Source organism: Chironomus tepperi, unplaced genomic scaffold (assembly GCF_022539635.2).
Source record: "Chironomus tepperi strain 1889 unplaced genomic scaffold, CSIRO-AGI_Ctep_v1 contig_359, whole genome shotgun sequence".
Lineage (NCBI taxonomy): Eukaryota > Metazoa > Arthropoda > Insecta > Diptera > Chironomidae > Chironomus > Chironomus tepperi.
Window position 1 is genome coordinate 439,624 of NW_027226481.1, and position 22,180 is coordinate 461,803.

At 30.7% G+C, this 22,180-nt stretch overlaps 2 protein-coding genes across 4 annotated transcripts; one reads left to right on the top strand and one right to left on the bottom strand.

Moving 5' to 3' along the window:
* The first annotated feature begins 13,503 nt into the window (after nt 1-13,503).
* Spt-I (serine palmitoyltransferase subunit I) lies at nt 13,504-15,579 on the top strand. Of its 2 annotated transcripts, XM_070646101.1 has the most exons (5): nt 13,504-13,650; nt 13,742-13,821; nt 13,891-14,390; nt 14,449-15,139; nt 15,301-15,579. In XM_070646101.1, the coding sequence occupies exons 2-5, from the start codon at nt 13,762-13,764 to the stop codon at nt 15,460-15,462; spliced, it is 1,413 nt and encodes a 470-aa protein (XP_070502202.1). In that variant the 5' UTR covers nt 13,504-13,650; nt 13,742-13,761; the 3' UTR covers nt 15,463-15,579. The 2 variants fall into 2 exon arrangements, with proteins under 2 accessions (XP_070502202.1, XP_070502201.1); XM_070646100.1 differs by lacking the exon at nt 13,504-13,650 and having other exon boundaries at nt 13,691-13,821.
* A 934-nt stretch (nt 15,580-16,513) lies between these two features.
* Nucleotides 16,514-21,213, bottom strand: AGBE (1,4-alpha-glucan-branching enzyme). 2 transcript variants are annotated; one of them, XM_070646182.1, is made up of 6 exons: nt 21,120-21,213; nt 20,779-20,858; nt 19,341-19,510; nt 18,138-18,928; nt 16,857-17,688; nt 16,514-16,796 (listed from the first exon to the last, which is right to left on the bottom strand). In XM_070646182.1, exons 3-6 carry the CDS (start codon nt 19,486-19,488, stop codon nt 16,609-16,611), a joined length of 1,959 nt encoding a protein of 652 aa, XP_070502283.1. In that variant the 5' UTR covers nt 19,489-19,510; nt 20,779-20,858; nt 21,120-21,213; the 3' UTR covers nt 16,514-16,608. The 2 variants fall into 2 exon arrangements, with proteins under 2 accessions (XP_070502283.1, XP_070502282.1); XM_070646181.1 differs by lacking the exon at nt 21,120-21,213 and having other exon boundaries at nt 20,779-21,106.
* Nucleotides 21,214-22,180: the final 967 nt, after the last annotated feature.

Below are 22,180 nucleotides of genomic sequence, written 5' to 3' on the forward strand. Positions count from 1 at the left end.
ATAACGCTGAAGTGAAAATTTATATTCAAAATTTATTGACATGCATTAATTACCCAAAATAATTTTCAATTATTTGCAACAAAATGCATTTGAATGAAATTTTCAAATTTTTTTCTATAAATGATTTTAGTTTTTTGTTAAAATTCATCACTTTATATTCAGTTGCTAGGAGGCGAAAACATGACAAAACTAATAAATTTATTTTTATTTTTGACAATAATCACTTTGGCATTAGCGAGGTCAGCAAATAATTTTCAAAATGATAATTCATTGAATGGGATGAAATCTAGACAGGGTTGTGGGGTTGTGCAAAGTGATTTTGATGGAACAGGTGAGAAAATTGTTCTGAAGCTTTTTATAAATTTTAAGAAAAACCAATTTTAAAGCTTTGCAGTTTGTGATTTTGGTTGTGAATTTTCAACAATTGTTCAAGGTTGTGGCTAAAAATGATTCAAAATTCAAAACTGATCCAAAATGCGTCATTAGTTCCATACATTTAAGAGTTTTGCCACAACTAATTATCGACACTAGCTTTAATTTGTAGACTAAAATTATCAAATTTTCAATTACTTTCCCACAGATTTCAACAGTTTGATCTCAAATCCAATCATTTTCTTTATTGAATTTTTCACAAAATTTATTGAGTTGAAGGAACATTTTAATGAAGAACCCGATTTAAATAGAGTTGTTGTTGGAACTTTAGCGTACATTAATAAGGTTTTTAAAATGGGATTGCTGATCAACAATGCATTTCAGTTAAAGAGATCTTATAAAAGAATTTTTAGTGATTTTGACAATGATGATGAAGAAATTAGAGTAGCAGAGGAGATTGCTGAAACTTGGGATAAATTTTTCGAATCTATAGGTGATAGATTCAATGAAGAGATGGCAGAGATAAAGAATGATTTTCCGGATATAGCAAGCTTTTTTCCAGATTCACAAAATTTCATTCTTAATAATTTACGGTCTAACTCGAAGAGAACTGATCAACACAAACATAGAAAAGGTCAAAAATGTCCCAAGCATACACCAAGTCAACTTAAAACTAATTCCATGCCTAAAGTTCCCAAACAATTAAAGGAAACTCAAATACGAGAACCTCTGTCACCAAAATGGGAAACTATGGGAAGAAAATTAAACTTTTTACCCAAAAAAGACACTTACCATGATGAAATTGGAATTTAAAGTATTCTAGCTAAATATTAAAGTTTAATAATAAATATTTTTTAATGAACAACGAGAAAGTTTTTGTGTTAAAAATTTCCACATCAATAATATTTTCTATTCCCTAGCAACATATTCCATATATCTCATTACATTCATCGCCTCAAAACTCATTCTATTATTACACGATATTATAGCTTACTAGCTTTAGAAAATAAAATAGCAATTATTATCGTTTCAACATAATTTTCAATTAAAAGTACATAACTTACATCATGCGATGTGCATCTAATAACTGTTAATATAACGTGTAAATCCCCAAGGTGATCAGAAACATTGCTGTTATTATCACATTATTAACAATGAGTGACATAAAAAAATTATGTTGACTATCATGCAGTCACCTACGTATCGTATGAGAATAATGTATTATATCATCACTGTCATATATAGTTTATAAATTATTATGTGTATGTGGCATCATAACTGCATGTCTGTAGGTTTTTTTATTATTAATATAATGAAATTGGTGGTATTAATTTATCCAAAAATGCAATATAGTTTAAGCAAAGCATGATAAGAGGTGAAATTGTAAATCAATTGAATTATAAATTCGGTAAAGGTTCGAATCCTATTAAAATAACTAGGATGAATGTTAATACATCTCATTGTTGTTTCGATCTTTTTTGTTTGATTTTTCTTTTTTTAATTTAAATATTTTTCTATATTTTAAATATATCTACCAACTATGGATTATAAGCTGCTATCCTATTACAGTATGACTTAAACAAAGCACACTGGCTTACATCCCAAACCTGAAACTGGTCCTATCTCTGGCTATCACTTGCTTCAACAACAGTAGTTCATGATATGTATTTGATTAAGCATACAATGTCTCTTAGCTTTCATCAAGTCCTAAAAATCCATAAAACCTCTTAAAAAAGACCCTTTTCCCCATAAAATCCTACATCAAAACCTGAACAGCATCCACACTTAATTTATATTTTTATTGTATAACAAGACAAGCATAAATGATAAGCGACTATGATGAATGTGATGTGTTAAAAATGAATGTCAGTTCATATCTAGTCATTAACATCTCATATTATTGTGGCTTAATTAAAAGCTTTGCGGCGACTGCACAATAAACTAAAGCACTTGAAGGCTCTCTTTTTTTCATATTTTTTGATGCCATGTTTTTATATGATGACATAAAAAAAATTATCATTTTTGATGTTTATTTTTTTCATCGGTGTGGAGATTATTTTTATATTTTATGGAAAGCATGGATGGTGATGATGTGACTTAATAATGAAATAAATCGTGATAATTAAGAGGATGTGGAGATGGGAGAGTTGATGGTATTTTAGGGAATGAATTGGTCAAGTGTGAGACGAATTTTTGGCTTATGCAGCCAAAATAAAGCAAGAACATCCAATTTAAGCAAAGACAAAAGTCCACAAAATTACTTAAAACTTTTCCTTACAAATTCTAACAAAAGCTCTAATTGACTTTTAACTTATTGTTTATTCAGCTTATTCCCACACTCAAAAATTTGTTCTTCATCTTCATTATCTTCATGACAATGCAGGAAAACATCAATTATTCTACTTAAGTAATGCCAAAAATTAAATTTATTGTATGCAAAATCATCACTTAATAAATTTCTTTTAATGAACAACAATGATAATAATGAACAACACAAGACAAAAAAGGTATTCATCATGTTTCATCATTAATGATGAATAATAAATTATTACAAAAGCTTTCTTCTTGTGCTTTATGTTATTCTTTTAATGTTAGATAATGGAATGAGATAATGAATAAGAATGGATGGGAAGTATGAATTAACTTGAGGCTCCTTAATGCAAATTATGTGCGATAAATTGAAAATTTTAAGATTATTTGACTTTATTAGCTAATGAATATGATTAAAGGAAGGGGGATTGGGAAAGCTGAAGTCTGACTTCGAAGCTGACCAAATGTCAAGTGTAAACCTTCTTGTGGTATTCCCCAATATCGCTAAATACAGCTTTAGTGACCGAGAATAAGGACATTAAAGGATATAGTCCAAAGCACCTTGTCTAAAGGGTGGCAGCCCCACAATCATACAAGGGATGGTTAGGCTTACAACCGACCATTGATGTCATCCTCAATTCTACTATTTTACTCATTCTACTACCAGAAATGACAGTCAATGCCAGCAACCCAACCTTCGTCAAGAATGAAATCAACTGAAAACATTAGTAACTGCAACCTTCAATTTACATGACCTTATAAATGATGGAAATTCATTTATAAGAAAACAATTTTCATTCCTTTTGCATAATTTCAATACCGCATCAGAAAGAGGATTAAAATAAGGACAGGAATCAACAAAGCATAAAGCAAATAAGAAATGACAATTATTTTGCAATTAAGATGTAAAAATGTTTATATTTTTATCATCATAACAAAGGAACGAGGATGGAAAGAATGTTAAAAAGCATTTAAAGTACCATAAAAAAACGGACAGAGCAGCTGAAAAACAAGAGCAATTTATGGTCAAATAAAACAAAAATGTAATTAAAATTTACAATGCGAGATAATTTGTGTTTTTACAGTCGTCAGACTTGAAGATTACATTATTTGATTTCTAATTTATTTAAGCGACGATGCTCTCGTCACTGCTCTTTTTGTGTCTTTTCTCACAAGACAATGAATTTTAGATACAGACAATGAAGAAAAACTGTCCTCCTTTTTAAAATTAATCAATTGCGACGGAGAAAAAAAGGACATGAAAAAGCTTCTAATTACGTTACATGAAACTTAATTAAATCGGTTCAACTTTTTTTTACGCTTTTCTTGATAAATGGAAAATAGAAAATATTTTGTGGATGTTCATAAATGACGTCTACAATTCTTAACATCTTTATGTCTTAATTGTCATACAAAAGTCTCAGTATCGTCCTAATTGTCACACAAAACACACAGTTTCTCTCTAAATTCTGTACGTCATTAATGCACGACTTCTTCCCACCATACAAGACAAAAATCAAGACATGAAATAGCACTGAAGAGTCCAAGATGTGACTTCTTCACATCATAATCTCCTCTTGTCAACCTGGAAATATTTCTCGTTTTTCCACTAAAATGAGCAATAAATGGTAATTGAAGAACGTTGACGAGTACTTGAAAGATAATAAAATGGTCTTAAGGGAACATTTTAACTGATAAGTGGAATCGCTTGGAGAATTTTATGGCAAGCGTCTTGTGACTTGTTGTCTTATGCTGTTTAATTTAATTTTTTGTTGCTTGGAACTTGGAAATGGAATGTTTATTAAATTAACAATATTGTAGCAGTTTGTGGGATGATTCGGAAGGGAATTGAAGCGTTTATTCAATGAAGAAAGCTTAATGAAATTTAACGGTGGAAGTTTTGTAACGAATTTATTATTAAATTTGAAATTTTTACTTTTGGAAGATGCAGAAATTTTGCATCAATTTCTGAAAGATGCGAAAGTTGAATTGAATGTTTTGATTCTTGTATTTTAATTAAATTCTTTGAAAAGATCAGCTTAACTGTGTAATACAAAGCTTTACAAACTAAATTAGGTAAGCACCAAGAACCACCTAACATAATACTCAACAAAAAAGCTCATTTCCACATAAATATCACCCAAAAATCCATTTACTCATTCAACACCACAAATTTATTCAAATCGTCTCAAGTATCTGTTAAGTCCCAAACTTATTTACATCTAAAAATCACAATTCCGACCATTGTACAAACTAGACGACCAAAATAAAGGTAAAAATTTTATTTGCCTCAATGAATTTCCATCAATTCATTTTCATCCTCTAATTTAATCCAGATGTTCTAGTCATCAAATCATTTCCATTCATTATTACCATAATTTTTTCTACATCGTTGATTTTCTTTAATGAATCAATTTCATCACAAAATGTTCGTTTTATTAAAAACTTTTCCCATAAGTTGAATAGATGTGAAAACGAAGATGAAAAAGAATGTGGAAAAAATAAAGAAAAGTTTTTTGTTTAAATAGAAAAAAAGCCCGTGTTTCATAAGGTGGAAGGAGGAACTGGGATGTGACTTGATGGCGACTGTCTACTATTTGGTTCTGGTTAAGCGAAGATCAAGGTAATATGAAGCTAGAAGATGCAGTAATTCTGTTCTTTGATAATTAATCACTGGATCTCGATAAAAGGAAGCAATTAAAGACTAGGTGGAGCAACATGTTGTTTTGAGGCTACTTCTGTGAGTCTACAGACCAAAATTTCAGGAATCAATGCATTAAGATAAAGTAATCCTTTTGAATCTTCGTTGATCTGAGGAATTGTAGCAACATTAACTAACAAAGACTTAATTCAGCACAGACAACAAAACCCGAACCTATCCAACAAATCCAACATTGACATGAGCTTCCCGGTAAGAAAAGAAACCACGGAAAAATAAGCAAAAGTAGAAAAAACTTTTTACTCTAATAGTTAAACAAATTACGTTCAGTGAGCTGATGAAAAGGAACACACAGTGAGCAATCTAAGTTTAATGAGACGGACAGATTGAATTTATTACGCCAAAAAAATATTCGTCTTCACTATGAAACGCGCCAAACGAGGAAAAAATTTTCTGGAGCATAATTTATGAGATTTTTATGTGTTTCAAAGTAATTGGAGCAATGAAAACCAGCTGATGATATTTTATGATGAATTTTTTTTTCTTTACATCCAACAGAAATTTTTATTATCATACATATATATTTTTTCTGTGTGCTCTCTCATTCCAGTGACCTTTAAATGGTCGTCGACAACGTTAACTATACGACTGAAAGTTTTATGACCAAAAATAGAGGAGATAAATGTGAACATTCATAGCATTCATACTGCTTATGTTTTTGCTGTTATCTGCCAATGAAAATGGGAAACTAATGTAGACGATTTTTACGACCATTTAGATACATGCTCAACATCCATATACGCGTTTGTATAAACAGAGAAGAAAGGAACAAAAAATAATATACACGACATGCAACATTATCAGTGAAAATGACAAAGTGATATTGCAAATAAAATAAGAAGATATAAAAAGAAGCTTTACATTAAAGGGACATTGGGAATCGTTAATTTATGAAAATGATGGGAAGTATCGGTTAGTGCCTTTTGTGTTTCACAAATTTTTATGATTCCTGAATACTACTCTATAACGATAATGAGTGAGCATCAAACGAGAGATTATTTTTAAGCATGAATTACTTTGTGATAACGTAACGTTAATGGCTGGTGAAAAAGAGATAATGGAGAAAGGGTTGAATTGCTTGGAAATAATGATTATAGAAGTAATGAAATCAATGTGAGAATTCAAGTAATCCTATTGCTTCTTTAGACTGATAATGGAGTCTTAGATATGCGATTTGGTGAACTCATTGACACTGTTCAGTTATTGTTAAATAATCTTAATTTTATAGGCAAAGTTAGTGGGATATATGTTTAATGAGCCTAGCTATTCTATAGTCTTTAATGTTTATTCCGTTTTAGTGATATAGTCCTGATAAATACTGTACAAAATAAGGATTTCCGGTATTTTATAGAACTAACTTTGACCCAATCTTTGATCAATACTCATATTAGAGGAAGTTACAAAGAAGCTCGTAAAGATAGCATCGTTTAAATCTGTTCCCGAAAATTCGAGTCAAGATAGTGTAATGTAAGGCTTATTGATATAGAAAGCAAGATTTTCTAGTTCCGGCTTCGAGATTTCTTTAAAAAAAACGATCTCGAGAATACCAAAACTTAAGGCTGCTTTAGGAAATTCTGATAGAAAGCCGGTTTTGACCTGAAACAGAGACTAATTTGAACCATCGCAACATCTTTTAATATTTTTAGTTTATTGTGCCATGAAAGATTCTCCCAATAGTGAATACAAGGGTGTCATACAGCTAATGTTCAAATGTTGATGAAAGGTTATGAATAACAAGAGTGTTTGCTGCCATTAGATGAAATTTGCAAATGATTTCTTGGCATTAACAGAGATGAATCATGATAGCTTAAAATGTAAGCAAATATTAACTACAAATTAAGTAATTGAAATCCCAGCTGGAAATCCTTTTTCTAGCCTAAGTACCATACGCTAACAATAAACAAGTCAGACATCGAAAGCTAATGACCGTCAAAATTTATAATACCATTAAAAGAAATAGTCTAAGAATTTTAATAAAATTTACAATATTCATGGATATTGCATTTACATGCTGTAAAGATCATTTTAAGACTTTATGGAAAAATGTTATGAATATTGCATGTCAACATTGTAAAATTCTTGTTCATCTCATCTGAATTGACATTTTTATTCTATCAAAAATTTGTCTAGACATTGTAATAAATATTAAATTGAAAATATTCAAGCAAAATAATTGGCATGCTTATAAAAAAGCTTTAAATCCTCCCACCATCTATTCATCCTTAAAAGCCCAATAAAAAGTTCATAAATATTTCATATTCAAGCATCCCGTAAGGAAACATAACAAGAATTAATCATTTTTTTCCCACGCCTATTTTATTTAATTAAATTTTATTTTATTTTTATGTACATATATACATGTTTGACTGGATACAACATACAAGTGTTATCGCAAAAGTAAAAATTTCCATCGATAAATTATATCATACATTTCAGACTGTCATTTTTCAAAATTTTCTTTTCCTATTTTGCCTCTCACCGAACAGAATAAAAATGCCTAGTAAACATCATAAGCAATTGAAATATGAGCTTGAAGGAGCGAGAAGACAAATCAAATGCTTACATACAAGCGTAAAATAAACAACAAGGCAAAAAAAAAGTGATTTATGATTCGTTCTCATGCTTGTCTTGAGTTTACTGCTCGCTTAATATCAATTGATTTATTTGTCTTTTAGGCAAAATAAGCACTTTGTCTCGGCTTTTTACATATACATATTTATAGAGTCGCAGCTTTTTTTTCATATACTCTTTTTTTTGTGCCCAACTCTATTAAACTTTTTTCATTTTCATTATAATGAAACCATTCCGTTAAATGACAGTTCAGCATAAAAAGCAAACCTCCTTTTCGGATGTTTATATCAAAATTATTTTTGTTAAATAAAAGCACATATTGTGTGTTCATTTCTTACATTCTTACACAAAAAGGAATAAAAAGCAACACAACATGGAATCTATTCTGTTAAAAATTATGCTCAACAAGAAGCCGTTAGAATTGAATTAATGAATGTTCAGTCATATGGTTCTTAACATACAGAAGTGACATTGGGTTGGACTGATTTCGTGATAAGTTTGGATTTGTAAAGAATGTGTTGTGTGTTGAGTTCAAGGTTAAGGATTAGTCGAAAATACAAATATTTGTATTAAGTTTGCATACAAAATGAATTGAATGACGTCATTGCTTCGTGTATTTGGGAGCAGTGACTTCATTCAATATGCTGAGTCATTGCTGAGACACTGCTGTGTTACGACATACTTTGGCCAAATGTCCTGAATCAATAAATAGCTAAATTTCGATTTTCCATACAAAATTTGAATCATATTCATGATCTTCGGACATAACCAACTTATTCTTGTCTAGTTCATCATTTCAAAACTTGCATTGTCTACCATACCAAGCAGAGCATATTAAAAATCCCAAAGTCAACCTGATGCTTAACAAACATCCGTGAATTGTATGTTGACGTTCACAAACATCCCAATAAACAATAGATTAATATGAGAGGCCCTTGATTCCGCATAAAGAAGGCGTTACTAAGCTCTTGATTCTGAATTAAATCAATATAAAAAAAGGTGCTTCCTGTATAAATACATACCTTTATGTCGATAAACTTCCTGCTGATGCCTTATCAGATTCTGTTGTAAATTAATCCAATAATTTTTATCCTCTCGTCTGCAAAGAAAAAAAGTGTAAGGAAAGGAAGAATGTTAATTAAAGCTTAAAATCCGATCACTTTTTATGGGTGAAAGAGTCTTTAATCTTTTATTATTGACTCAAGCATCCTTAGTTTATGAAGAGATAGACGAAAAGTCTATAAACATGAAGAATCACTTTCCATATCCTATGCATATATTTAACTTTACAAGAGAAGGAATCCTAATAAGAATTTTACCTTTTTTTCTTCGATGTCATTATCGTTATCAGAATAAGAAAAGAATTCAAGGAGATGGAAGGGGATATTGTCGGATGGAAAAGGTTATCAAACAACCAACATCGGGAAGCACCCTTTTTTGGATGAGAAAAACACAATACCTTGAAGAGAATTTTCCGTCGTTTCCTTCCCGACCTCGTCAAGTTTATAAGGTATTGGATAGAACATAAATACGTTTGAAATATGAAATTAGCTCCTCGATGTAACCTGAGAGTTTTTCTTTATGTTATTGCTGTTGTTTCTGTTTCTTTTATCTTTCTGATGTTATTGATTTCGCTTTCCTTTTGATTAAATAAATTTTCTGTAAAACAGAAGTTCTCTTTAAGTCTTCTTATTGCTGTCTTTTGTGATAACTTGGAGGAAATTGCTTGAATGTTTACGGATAATATGAAGATATTCCGCGTCATGATGCCTAAGCAATATTTTTATGGACTTTAATTTGGTCTATTTATAGTGCTTTAAGTCTATGAGATAATCTTTAGGATTCTTGTACTTCAATTTAAGAACTATTTAGATATTTAGGGCAAATCCTCGATATTTGTGAGATTTTAAGGTTGAACTCCATTTAATTAACGAATTGAGGATGTCTTTATAGGAACAAAGATTCAATTCTGCGTAATAAATAGAAAAATAACAATAACAAACAAATATCCCATTCCATCACTATGCATCAATATGCAAGGCCTACCAAAACATCCATCCCATTTCACAATCACAAAAGGCAATCATTAACTTCAGTTATCATTGATCTTGATTAATTCCAATAAATGAATATTTTGTTTACAAACAAAACTACTAATTTCGAGTAATTGATGCTGATAATTCTCATGAACAATTAACCAAACTGTAGCATCGTTAATTAATTTCATTATGAACCTTACTTCCAATTTTATGGAATCTCATACAGAGAGAGCTTACACTTTATGTTCTGTACAATTACCACTGACTGCATGTTGGAATTCATTACATCTTAATGTAACAATATCTTCTTGTCTATTAAACTTAATTTTGGGATTATAATAAAATGTCATAAAGAAATATCCACTGTAGTTAAACTGTATGAACACACATTTTTAGTCCATGTATATCCCTAACTTTTATGGTATTATTTATAAGTTTACAAAGATACAAAACGCTTTATGTTGCGATAAAAAAAAGTATCTTGCCAGTTGCCAGCTTGCAGATTGTATGGAAGCTTATTATCGTTAATCAAAAACTTATTATGTAATATAAGTAACCGTATTGATTCTAAAGATCATATAGTTTTCGCTTAGTAAGCAATTGGTTGACGGCATAGCTTTGTTTATTATTTATATCCATACAATACGATCTATTTAATTGAATTGGATACTGGATCCACAAAAAAAATTTCAATGTATTAAATAGAATTGAGCAATATTGACCTGATCTAAAATTTAATGCGTCATTAATCATAAATAATTTGACAATACACGAGTGATGATGTGTTGACAATAAAGTGTAATTAACCAAATATCATTTTCATGCCATGACACAATTTTCGGCGTTGATGAATAATTTATGAAAATGTAATATTATAATATTTTGGATCGATTGAACTATTACCCTTTGTCGTTGAGATGTGGGTTCTGTAAAATTTGGTGCTGTGTTACTAATTGGTTATGGTAATTCACAACAGACTATCAAAAAGGCTGACAAATTGTATATTATTCACTATTTACACTGAAATTCAATGATTACTGAGAATATTGATCAAATTTTTTAAAATTTCTGCATCAAAAGATGCAAAAAATTCAAATAAAATTCGTTTTTTCAATCATAGTTTCTCTAACTCCTGTCGAATTATCCACTCAATCACATTGCTTAAGTCAACAAAATGTTCTGTGAGCTGTTTTAATCCTAATTGTGCATGTCAATTAATCAAATAAAGTTCAATAAAGAGATAAATTACCAATGAGAGATAAACTAATATTTCCTCAGCATTACACCATCCAATTCCTTTTTAGTTCCATTCAACATAACAATACATTGAGGATATACATACGGTATTTCGAGAGGATGTAACATGAAAAATTTTCCAGGTCAATAGTTCAAAAGAAAACATGATAATGAAAATGGATGTTGATGAATCGCATTGATATGCTTCATATGAGCTTGTATGAGTGTGTGTAAATGTAGGAATCCATTTCACCCAATTTATCTCTTACTATTATCAAAACTAACTGTAACATTTGGCACTAAAATGTATTCACAATCTTCCAACTCCTTTTGTTTGCAAATGTGGATTTTCTGTTCTCTTTAAAATAAATAAAGAAGAATCAGTGATAAAAAAAAGGCAATGAAGAAAGGAGAAAAGAAGTAATGGAAAATGGTTCATCAATTCAATCAAATGAATAAGTCTGAATGGAGAAAAGAGAAAAGCAAAACTTAAGGGCCATCGATTTTTTTAGCTGAATTTCTAGAGGACTTGAGCTTGCTGTTGGAAGTTTGTCACTTTTGGTCAAGTGCAGAGCTGTTTAGAAATGAGTAAATTCCTTAAAATAATGAAAAACAAATTTAACCTTCAAATTTTTGGCGCCAAACCAAAAAATGCGCCCAAAATCCCATCAAATGACCATTTTTAACAACTTTCCTCCCACTTTAAGTCCTTCAAACAATCGAAAGAATGCCTCCATTGAAGAATATAATATTGAATGAGAAAAAATTGATCATTTTTGGCACGTTTCAGATGCTGTAACCCTATCAGACCAATAGAAACCGAATAAATGAAATAAAAAAACTGAATGAAGTACTTATTGCTATGGATTGCTATGGTTATATTTGATTACCAATTGATTTTCTCATAATATTTATATTTATTGAGTTATAAAGAGATTTACTTGATACTTTTAGCGATTGGTCCATAATAAAAATCTCATTTTTTACCTTAATAATTTTTTATATTTATGCATTATTCATGGCTGTTACGTTCGTGATTTTATTGGGACTATGTCAATATAATCTAAAGAAAGTCACGGTCAAGTAATAAGGAGCTTCCTAATCCTTTAACTTCTTTAATACTTTAACCCAAAAAGTCAAGTATTCCACTCCAGACATTAAATAACTTCAAAAAAATTCTTTTCAGACCTAATCATAGACATCTCATCCCTTCAATAATCCCATAACTCGATCATTCATGTGTCTATTAACTCCTACTGTTGGCCTTTTTATAATCTATTTTGCCATCAATTTTGATTTGATTTGGGTTGTAAGGATCATCATCGTCACGGAAAAAAGGAAAGTGAACAGGCAAATTTTGGTCACCTTCGATACTATTCAGTAACTTTCTGTTTGAATGGATTTATCTATTTTTGAAATAATGGGATGTATTAGACATTTATGGCAATGGATTTTGATGACTTTGCGGAAGAGAATTCTAAAAATATCGCATGTGGGAATCATTTGAGTAATTGCTGATTGGTTCATAATCGATTATGGATGCAATGAGCGATATTGACATGATTCTGTCCATTCAGATTCTTCTGTATCAACAAAAAATTTAACGGTTTTTAAAAATTTGAAATTTAACGATCTTTTAAAATTCAAATTGTGAATCTTGAAGTTAGCTGCATATTAAAAATTCAAATTTTTACCGTTTTTTAACTGACAAATTTCACTTTATTCTCCATAACCACATTACGTCACCATTATCATCGCTTTAATAACAAAGAAGACAATAAGTTGAGATGTTAGATACTTTAGGAAATAAATTAGATTGACTAAAGCTGGACATAAAATAAAAGGAAAGTTAAATGTTGTTTCATCAATTTTTAAATTGTCATGTCAATTTCCTCCGTCGTCACATCTCGAACACGAAATAAAAGCGAGAATGCAAAAAGGAAAGTTAATTTAATTTCATTATTATGATACAGTTACTGTCAATTTTAATGGATATTCTAAGGATGGAAGAGAATATTCCTCATAACAACGCCTTTCAGCCGAATTTTCCTCTCACATTTTCTCTCGCGAGAGTAAATTTTCATTTTCACCACTGGAAGTTTTTCCAGTTCGGCATATTTCCATTTTTCATTGGTGCAATATAACAATTTTCTTTTAGTTATTTCTGTTTATTCGTTAAAAACGCACGTGTGATTTTTGTCATAAGTCTAGGCTGATTTTAACGGACAAATTAATTTTAAAATTGTGAAAGGGGCAAACAACAGTAATAAAATATTCAGTATTACAGCTTTAAGAAACAGATAAATAACTATTTTATTACATTAACAGAGAAAGAATAGTGATAAGCATAACTCGAAATATTCATAATAAGCTATCTGGTATCATTCAGAAAGTATCATAACGGTAAAAAATTATTCAAATTTAGTCAAACCATATTTACATTCGGAAAAAAAATTTTCATTTCGTTCTTAATTTTATTAAATTTTTTCCCTAGTAATACTCTAGCTTTTAGTCATGCTGCAAGCAGAATCTTCACCGTACATATTCAGTGTGCTATACGACATTATATTCCAGGTGAATATTTGTGTAAACAGCAGTAAATTTCATTAATTCAACATTTTTTGTGTAATTAATTTATGTCAGGCACCAGCATATGTCATCTTTCTGGAATTGTCTCTTCTTCTTCTTGTCATTTGGATAATCATACATAAGCAATCAAATGGAGGAAAGAATTTAACACAACAACAGAAAGAAGAAATTATCAAAAATTGGGTTTCTGAACCTTTAGTTGCTGAAATTGATGAGAATCATCCGGCATTGCAAAATAATCACATCATTGATGGTCCAATTGGAAAATACATAAATGTCGATGGAATAAAGTGCTTAAATATGGCAACACACAACTATTTAGGTCTTGAGGAGTATCCAATGATAAAAGAAAACGCAATCAATTGCATCCATAAATACGGAGTCGGTAGTTGTGGACCTCGAGGCTTTTACGGAACTGTTGATGTTCATTTAGAATTAGAAGAAAGATTAGCAAAATTTATGAATCTAGAGGAAGCTGTCGTTTATTCCTATGCATTTTCAACTGTCGCCAGTGCCATTCCAGCCTATTGTAAACGTACTGATATAATTTTCGCGTAAGTATATCATCAGATAAGTTAAACGACACTTATTTACTCTTATTCTTCTCATTAGTGATGAATGCGTTAATTTCGCCATCCAAAAGGGCATTGATGCTTCGCGCAGTAAGGTCGTTTATTTCAAGCATAATGACATGAGAGATTTAGAGAAGAAATTACAAGAACAGGCAAAAGCCGACAAAAAGAATCCTAAAAAGGCAGCAAAAACTCGTCGATTTTTAATCGCCGAAGGAATATACATGAATACCGGCGAAATGTGTCCATTAAGAGAGCTCGTTGAATTACGTGCAAAATATAAACTTCGTTTGTTCCTTGATGAAACAGTCTCATTTGGAACAATTGGAAAATCTGGTCATGGCATAACGGAACTCTTATGTGTCGACATAAAAGAAGTGGATTTAATTTCAGCATCACTTGAAAATGCGGTCGAATCAATTGGTGGATTTTGTGTTGGATCTCATTTCATCGTTGAACATCAACGCTTATCTGGACTAGGATATTGCTTTTCAGCATCTCAACCGCCATTGTTAACCCAAGCTGCCATTTCCGCACTCGATATATTCGAACAAGAGCCACGAATTTTTGAGCAATTGAATGATGTTGCCGAGAAAGTTGATGAACAATTTCGGTATTTTACGAAACTTGAGTTAAAAGGACATCCATTATCGCCTGTTAAGCATTTGTATTTGAAATATGTTGATGATTTGGAGGAGAGTGAGAAGATATTGAGGAAAATTGCTGATGAGGTGAGTTTTTGGGGATTTGGTAACGTTTAAGTTTTACGTACGTATTTTGTAACGTCTACGTTGTGCGTACGTAATTTTCTACGTTTACGTAAATTTACGTACGTATTTTCTCAATAAAATTATTAATTCTTATTTTTTTCAACATTTTTCTCCCACAACAGTGCATGAAGAAAGGCTTGGCAGTCGTCGCAGCCGAATATTTACCAATAGAGAAATTCCCACCAAAGAGAAGCTTAAGAATTACTGTAAATCGACTATTAACAGCCGATGACATCTCGAATGCATACAAAATCATAGAAGAAGTCTCAAAAAGCATCGCTTAAAGCTATCGAATATTATAAATTTTAATTAAATTACTATAAAAATGCATGTATTAATAATTATGTTAAGTAAATTAAACAATTTTTTTTCGCTTTTTAAATAAATATAATAAAATTTAATCAATTTTGCATCATTAAAAATATATAAAAAATAAGGGCTTGAGTAATTGTCGCAATTTGTTCATTATCATTAACAGTTAATTAAGAGTTCATAAATTGAACAATACAAACAACACTTTATGTAATGAACTTAAACTTTCAATCAACCGAGTGTGATAATTACTGACATTCTGATGAAAATTAAAACATTTTTTTATATTTTGCCAACAAGTTTAATGACTATGATGTTGTTGTTGTTGGCTTGTCACTATGCTCGTTATTGTGAATATCAACGATTTTTAATGACAGATTATCTGATTGTGAATTCATATTTTGTCTGTTTTTCAGGTTGAAATTTAATATGATACACTGTTTTGGAGATACAGATTGATGATTGGTGTCATAATATGCTTTATTGAACCAATTGTCATGGTTATTGATTGAGTTCTCAAAAATTAGATTTAAATGATTTTCCTAAGAAATCATTAAATGTTGAAATTTGATGCATTTGGTATTTTAATTAACCGCTGATATTTTTCAATATTTCTCATTTTGAAGTGTTTGAAAACCGTACAAATGTATGAGATTTGTAAGGTTTTAAACGTAATCTTATCTAAAGCCTTATAAATGTTTCATAAATTTAACTGTTGTATGGTTCTAGAAATTTTACTTAAAATTCCAAAGAAGCAAACAATTTTCAAATTTAAAAAGTCCGTTAAAATAATTGTAATCCATTTGAAAGATCATTGAACCTTAATTGATAAATCAGCATAAATTCACCAAACATAAAATGCAAATCAATTGAAGGTATTTCCATAGAAATCACTCAATATCAATAAATCGACAAATATAATTGATTCAAATGAAATAACCATTTATTCCTACAGACATATCGATAATTTTACATAAATTCTATAGAACTACAATATTATCCATGTATAAAAAAATCTGTGATAACTCCAAATTAATTGGAAATGAGAGGAAAAACTTCATCAAGTGATGACAACAATAACAAGCAATAAAATTCAAAAATGAACAACAATTTGTGATTTAATCAGACGTTTTAGCAAAAACAAATGCTGTACGACTTGGAATATAAACACACATATGATTTCGTCGTCCGGCATAGCCTTCAGCGAACGTATGATGAACTAATCCAGAATCGACACGATTAAAGCCTCCAAATTCAGGTGCATCGGAATTAAGGATGATATTGTACTTTCCAGGAACTTCGACGCCTAATTAATTGAATTTAAATTAATAATTGTAGATTCAGGAACCGAAAAGTTAAGTCTTACCAATTTTATAGTCACTAAAGCTCTTAAAATTGTGGAAATTAATTACAAAAACAAGTCCACATCTCTCAAAAACAATAACTTTATCATCTTCATGCTTCCAACTGACATAACCAGCATCATTTTTGCTCAACCATCCGTACTTCTCCTCAGCAAAGTTCATTGCACGATCCCAATTATTCAAAAATTTATATTTAAGTAAATCATTATCAACTAAACTCCATTGACGTCTACAATAATGGAAGGATTCATTGTTTCCAATTCTTGGAAAATCTAACCATTCAGGATGTCCGAATTCATTTCCCATGAAATTCAAGTACGCTTCACCACCAAGTCCATTCGTAATTAAACGAATCAACTTATGCAATGCAATTCCACGGTCAATAATTAACGATTGATCAGATAATGTTGACATGTGACTGTACATCTCTTTGTCCATCAACCAAAATGCCAATGTTTTGTCACCGACCAACGCTTGATCATGACTTTCAGCATACGCAACAGTTTTTTCCTTCCAACGGCGATTTGTCAATGTATGTACGATATTTCCAATTTCCCAATCTTCATCTTTTTGTTCTTTAAGAACTTTAATCCATTTATCAGGAATTGCCATAGCAAGTCTGTAATCAAATCCAGCGCCGCCTTCATTAAATGTCCTGCATAATGTTGGCATTCCACTCACATCTTCAGCAATTGTAACGACATTTGAATCTAAATCATGAAGAAATTTATTTGCCAATGCGAGATAAACAAACGAGTCTGTGTCGACATTAAGACCGAAATATTCATTGTAATTGCCTGAAAATCCATCGGCAATGCCGTGAGAATGGTAGAGCTGTGGAAAATGAGATGAAATCAATAACACGAACAAAATAAATATTGAAGGTCAAATTTTAAGGAGTCCTTCGGTGAATGAAGATGAATTACATTGATTGTAAATTGGAAATTGCTGTGGTTACTGTGAGAGGTTTAACACGTGATTTGAGATTTCTTCTTGGATATTGAATTGAAATTAATGAGAAAAATTTTTAAGGAAATTAAGAAAATTAAATTTGGTTTTAACGGATTTGTAAAATTTGAACTTTTAACGGTTTTGTAAGATTTGAATTTTTTAGCAGTTTCGTATAATTTGAATTGTAACCGACTTTTCGAATAAATTTTGCAGAACTAAAGCCGTGAACCCCCAAATAAATGAAACAATTTCATAAAAACACCTTAATCAGCAATAATTCATCCAATTCACAATAAAGAAGCACCATTGGCACTAAAACTAATTAAACCCACCATTGATGTTACACCATCAAATCGATATCCATCAAACTGATATTCATCATGCCACCAACGTAAATTTGAAATCAAGAAGCGCATCACTTCAAATTCAGTGTAGTTAAAGAGTCGAGAATCCCACAGCGTGTGTTCACCACGAGGACCATCATGGAAAAATCCAGCATTTGTTCCATCGAATTGATTTAATCCATCCTGCACGTTTTTACTTGCATGCGAATGAACGACATCAAGCATAACGTATAAGCCATGCTTATGTGCAACATCAATCATATATTTTAACTCGTCTGGTGTTCCACAACGAGATGATGCAGCAAAGAAACTAGTGACTTGATAACCGAAGCTTGCATAATAAGCGTGCTCCATTATTGCCATAACTTGAATTGCATTATATCCTTGACGGACAATTCGTGGTATGACATTATCTGCAAAGTTCTTATATGAGCCAATTTCATAATTTTCAGTTGCTATTCCAACATGACACTCATAAATGCGAAGTGAACGTGGTGCTTTTGGACGCTTATGACGAAAATGATATTTCTCATGTGCTGCTGGATGCCATACATATTGCTTATAATTTGTACCCTGATTAGCTGATTTGGGTGGTTGTACGACATACGGTGCCCATGGACTTAAACGGTCAACAAGCTGATCATCTTGTCGACGAACAATCACTTTAACTTCCGACATGTGCTTAATTTGACATGAACCGTCCTCAGCGGGTGGCATTTTTAATTCCCATTTACCGAATGGTAACTTTTTGAATTCATGAGACAACCATTGCCAGTTATCTGAGGGATTAATGATTATTAGTGGTTGCTTGTTGAAGATTATTATGCTACACGCTTTTCTGAATGCAATTTTTACCGGTTTTGTAAAATTCAAATTTTTAACTGATAAAATTTTTTTGAATTTTCGCATCTTTTATGAATGAGTTTGAAAATTACAAAGCCGTTAAAAATTTGAAATTTACAAAACCGTTAGCTTAATTAGATAAATTCAATTAAAGCTTTAATTCTAGTTCAACCAATGTGTAATAATTGCAAAACAATTACTAATCACTTCCCCATCCATCATCAATATTATGTCAATAAAGTAAACTAACAAGCAAGAAAAATTTGCTTCATAATCAAGCAATTTACGTAAATTAATTAGAAGCGTGTAGCGCTAGAAGTAAACAAAAATTATCTCATAATAACTTACTAAAGTCACCAGTCAAATACAATTGTTTTGCTCCTGGCGCCCATTCTCGTGCAATAACGGAGTTATCAGCTTGAATATGAATTCCATAATATCTGTAGCCTTGCGAAAAATTATCAAGTCCACCTTCCGACTCTTCTATAACTTTCATCCAGTCTTTAACGATGTCATGTCTGTTGTTATTAAATTTATATATACATTAAATATTATTTTCTTTTGTTTTGATAAGCAAAAATGTAATCGTGATTATTATCAATAAACCATTTGTTTGTAATTCGTGCAATTTTTATGATTCGTAGAGGCAAAAAAACAATTTTTTTTCTTCTCATCGCCGGCACATCGCATTCACATTCGTTACGCACGTGAAAGATTCACATTAAAAAGAAAGAAAAAAAAAATGTTTATGACAAACGTTGCGGAGATAAAGAGTCGCGCGACTCACTTGAATTATGTAATGGGGAAATCTTCTAGAGACGACAAAATAAAATCGTGACACATTCGTGGTGTATTTTATTTGATTATTGTTAGCATGGGGACTGCGAATGACGTGATAACGAATCAACAATTATGTGCGGCGGGGGTTGGAAAATTGAATTTTTTGGAAGGGTAATCGACGTGATTTTGTTTGGTATTTGGATAGTTTGTTATCACGGATTGTTTATTTTTGATGTAATTTGATTGTAGGATTTGGGGAATTGCATTGGAAAGTTCTCGAAATGGTTCATAAAATCGAAAATACTTATAACGGTTTTTTGATATTTGAAAATTTCAAAACCTTACAAATACAAATGAACGGATAAGAATGTTATAAAACCTTATAAAGGCAAATTAGCGAAGATTTAAAATTTCAAAACCATTCAATTTCCCTTAAAATTTAGAAAACCATACAAATGTTTTCAAATTCAAATTTGAAATGTTCGTTAAAATAGAATTATTTTCATAAATTTTAAAGGTAGTTACTAGGCAATTCCAAGATAAAACGAAGAGGCTTCTATAAAGTTCGAACATTTCTATGAGTCGCCGACCTTTGCGAAGAAATTTAATGTAAATTTCTTAATTATACGAACAAAACAAGAAGATATAAAAGAAAATGCACACTTTTGGCAGCAGCGAGTATTAATAAAATGTACAAGAGTTCTCCAAATATTCCACTTCATATGAACAGAATAACAAAGTCATGACACTAATAAAGCAGTGTCTATTTTTACGATAGCGCATCGCCTTTTCAGTTCTTCTTTTCCTATTTATTCTTCATCGAAATGCTGTAACTGATATTATAATATTTTTTAATATAGAAGACACGCGAGAGTACCGTGATACAGCACAGAAGAAGCAGACATGCTTTATGATAAAAAAAAAAAAATATTTTCTTTTTAATCGTAGAATTACAAACAAATTCAAGGTTATTGATACACACTTTTGCTTAATTTAATTAGTATACCTTCTACGGATCTCCCCTTCGAAAGGTTTCAGCCATGGATCATCGTGGAACAATTGCTCAATGTTATCAGTGCTTTTAACCTTGGACATTATCACAAAAATGCAATTTTAATGATTAAATTTTGTACTTTCACTTCTTATGCCTTATCACAATACACAACAATATTATTTAATAAATAAAAATTTAATTAATAGCCGGCTTTTTACTGTATCTCAAAAATATGCGTGTAAACCGGTCGACGAGTAACAGACAACTGATTAAATGGAATATTTTTGTTCACTTGATTAGACTGTTCATTACAAAATTCTTTCGTCCCCTTCCTTTTGTGTTAATTCTATTACCTACTTATTCATCAACAAATTGATGTGTTAGTCGATGAGAGAAATTTTTGAGTGCATTTAAGATGAGATTTTCTTTGAATGTGTGTGTAGGCCGATTGTTTCCAATGCCAGCATGAATATCAAGTTGATTAATGCAATGATTAACGTTGATAATACTGTCTAGACTGAATTTTTGTCACCGAATTATGCAATTAGAAAAATTTAAACCGATTCAAACCGATTAAAAATTCAAATTTCAATTGACTGTTAAAATTTTGAATTCGAAAAATACGTTAAAATTTTAAAATTCTTTAAGTAGCTTTATGCATTCTAATTTTGGATCATAAATTGAAAACAAAGCGATAATGAACTCAAAAACCAAATTTTATTTTAAAAATATTACTATATTAATCTACATGACGAAATTGATTCTTTTTATACCGATTTTTCATGGCTATTACAAAGATTGCTAAGCTATTTTCGACAGCAATTTGATTATCATACTTAGTATTGATATATCGTCTGCCAATATTTACCTATAAATATGAAATATCGAATCTAATTTTGATTTATGAACAAGATTTGATGCAAAAAAAAACTAAATTTATAAATTTGATGCAGTAAAAGGTTACAGGATGTCCAAAAATAGATTCTATTGAAATCTTATTTGAGAAAATCTATTATATTGTATTCGAATAGCTTTCGACAATATTAAATTCAATAGAAATCTCTGTTATCATTCTCTATAGATACAGCTGGTCAGTATACTGCACTAGATTGTAATAATGGAAAGGAATAAAGCTTTAAAAGCAAAATTTCACTGATTAAAGTAAAACTTTTTTTCTCATTAAATAAGAAGGGTTGGATATAGTGATTTAAAGCACATTAAAGACTCTTCCTTATTCCATAAGATCCAGTCGGAAGAATTGTATCAAATACTCCAAAAAAATTGCTTATTTTCTCGTATCATCTTGATTATTGGATCTTAAAAAAAAATAATATGAAGAATGATGAAAGAAAAACAGCAAGCGAAAGAAAAGTTTTTTAATTAAAGGGAAGAAAAGGGGGAAAAGATGAAATGC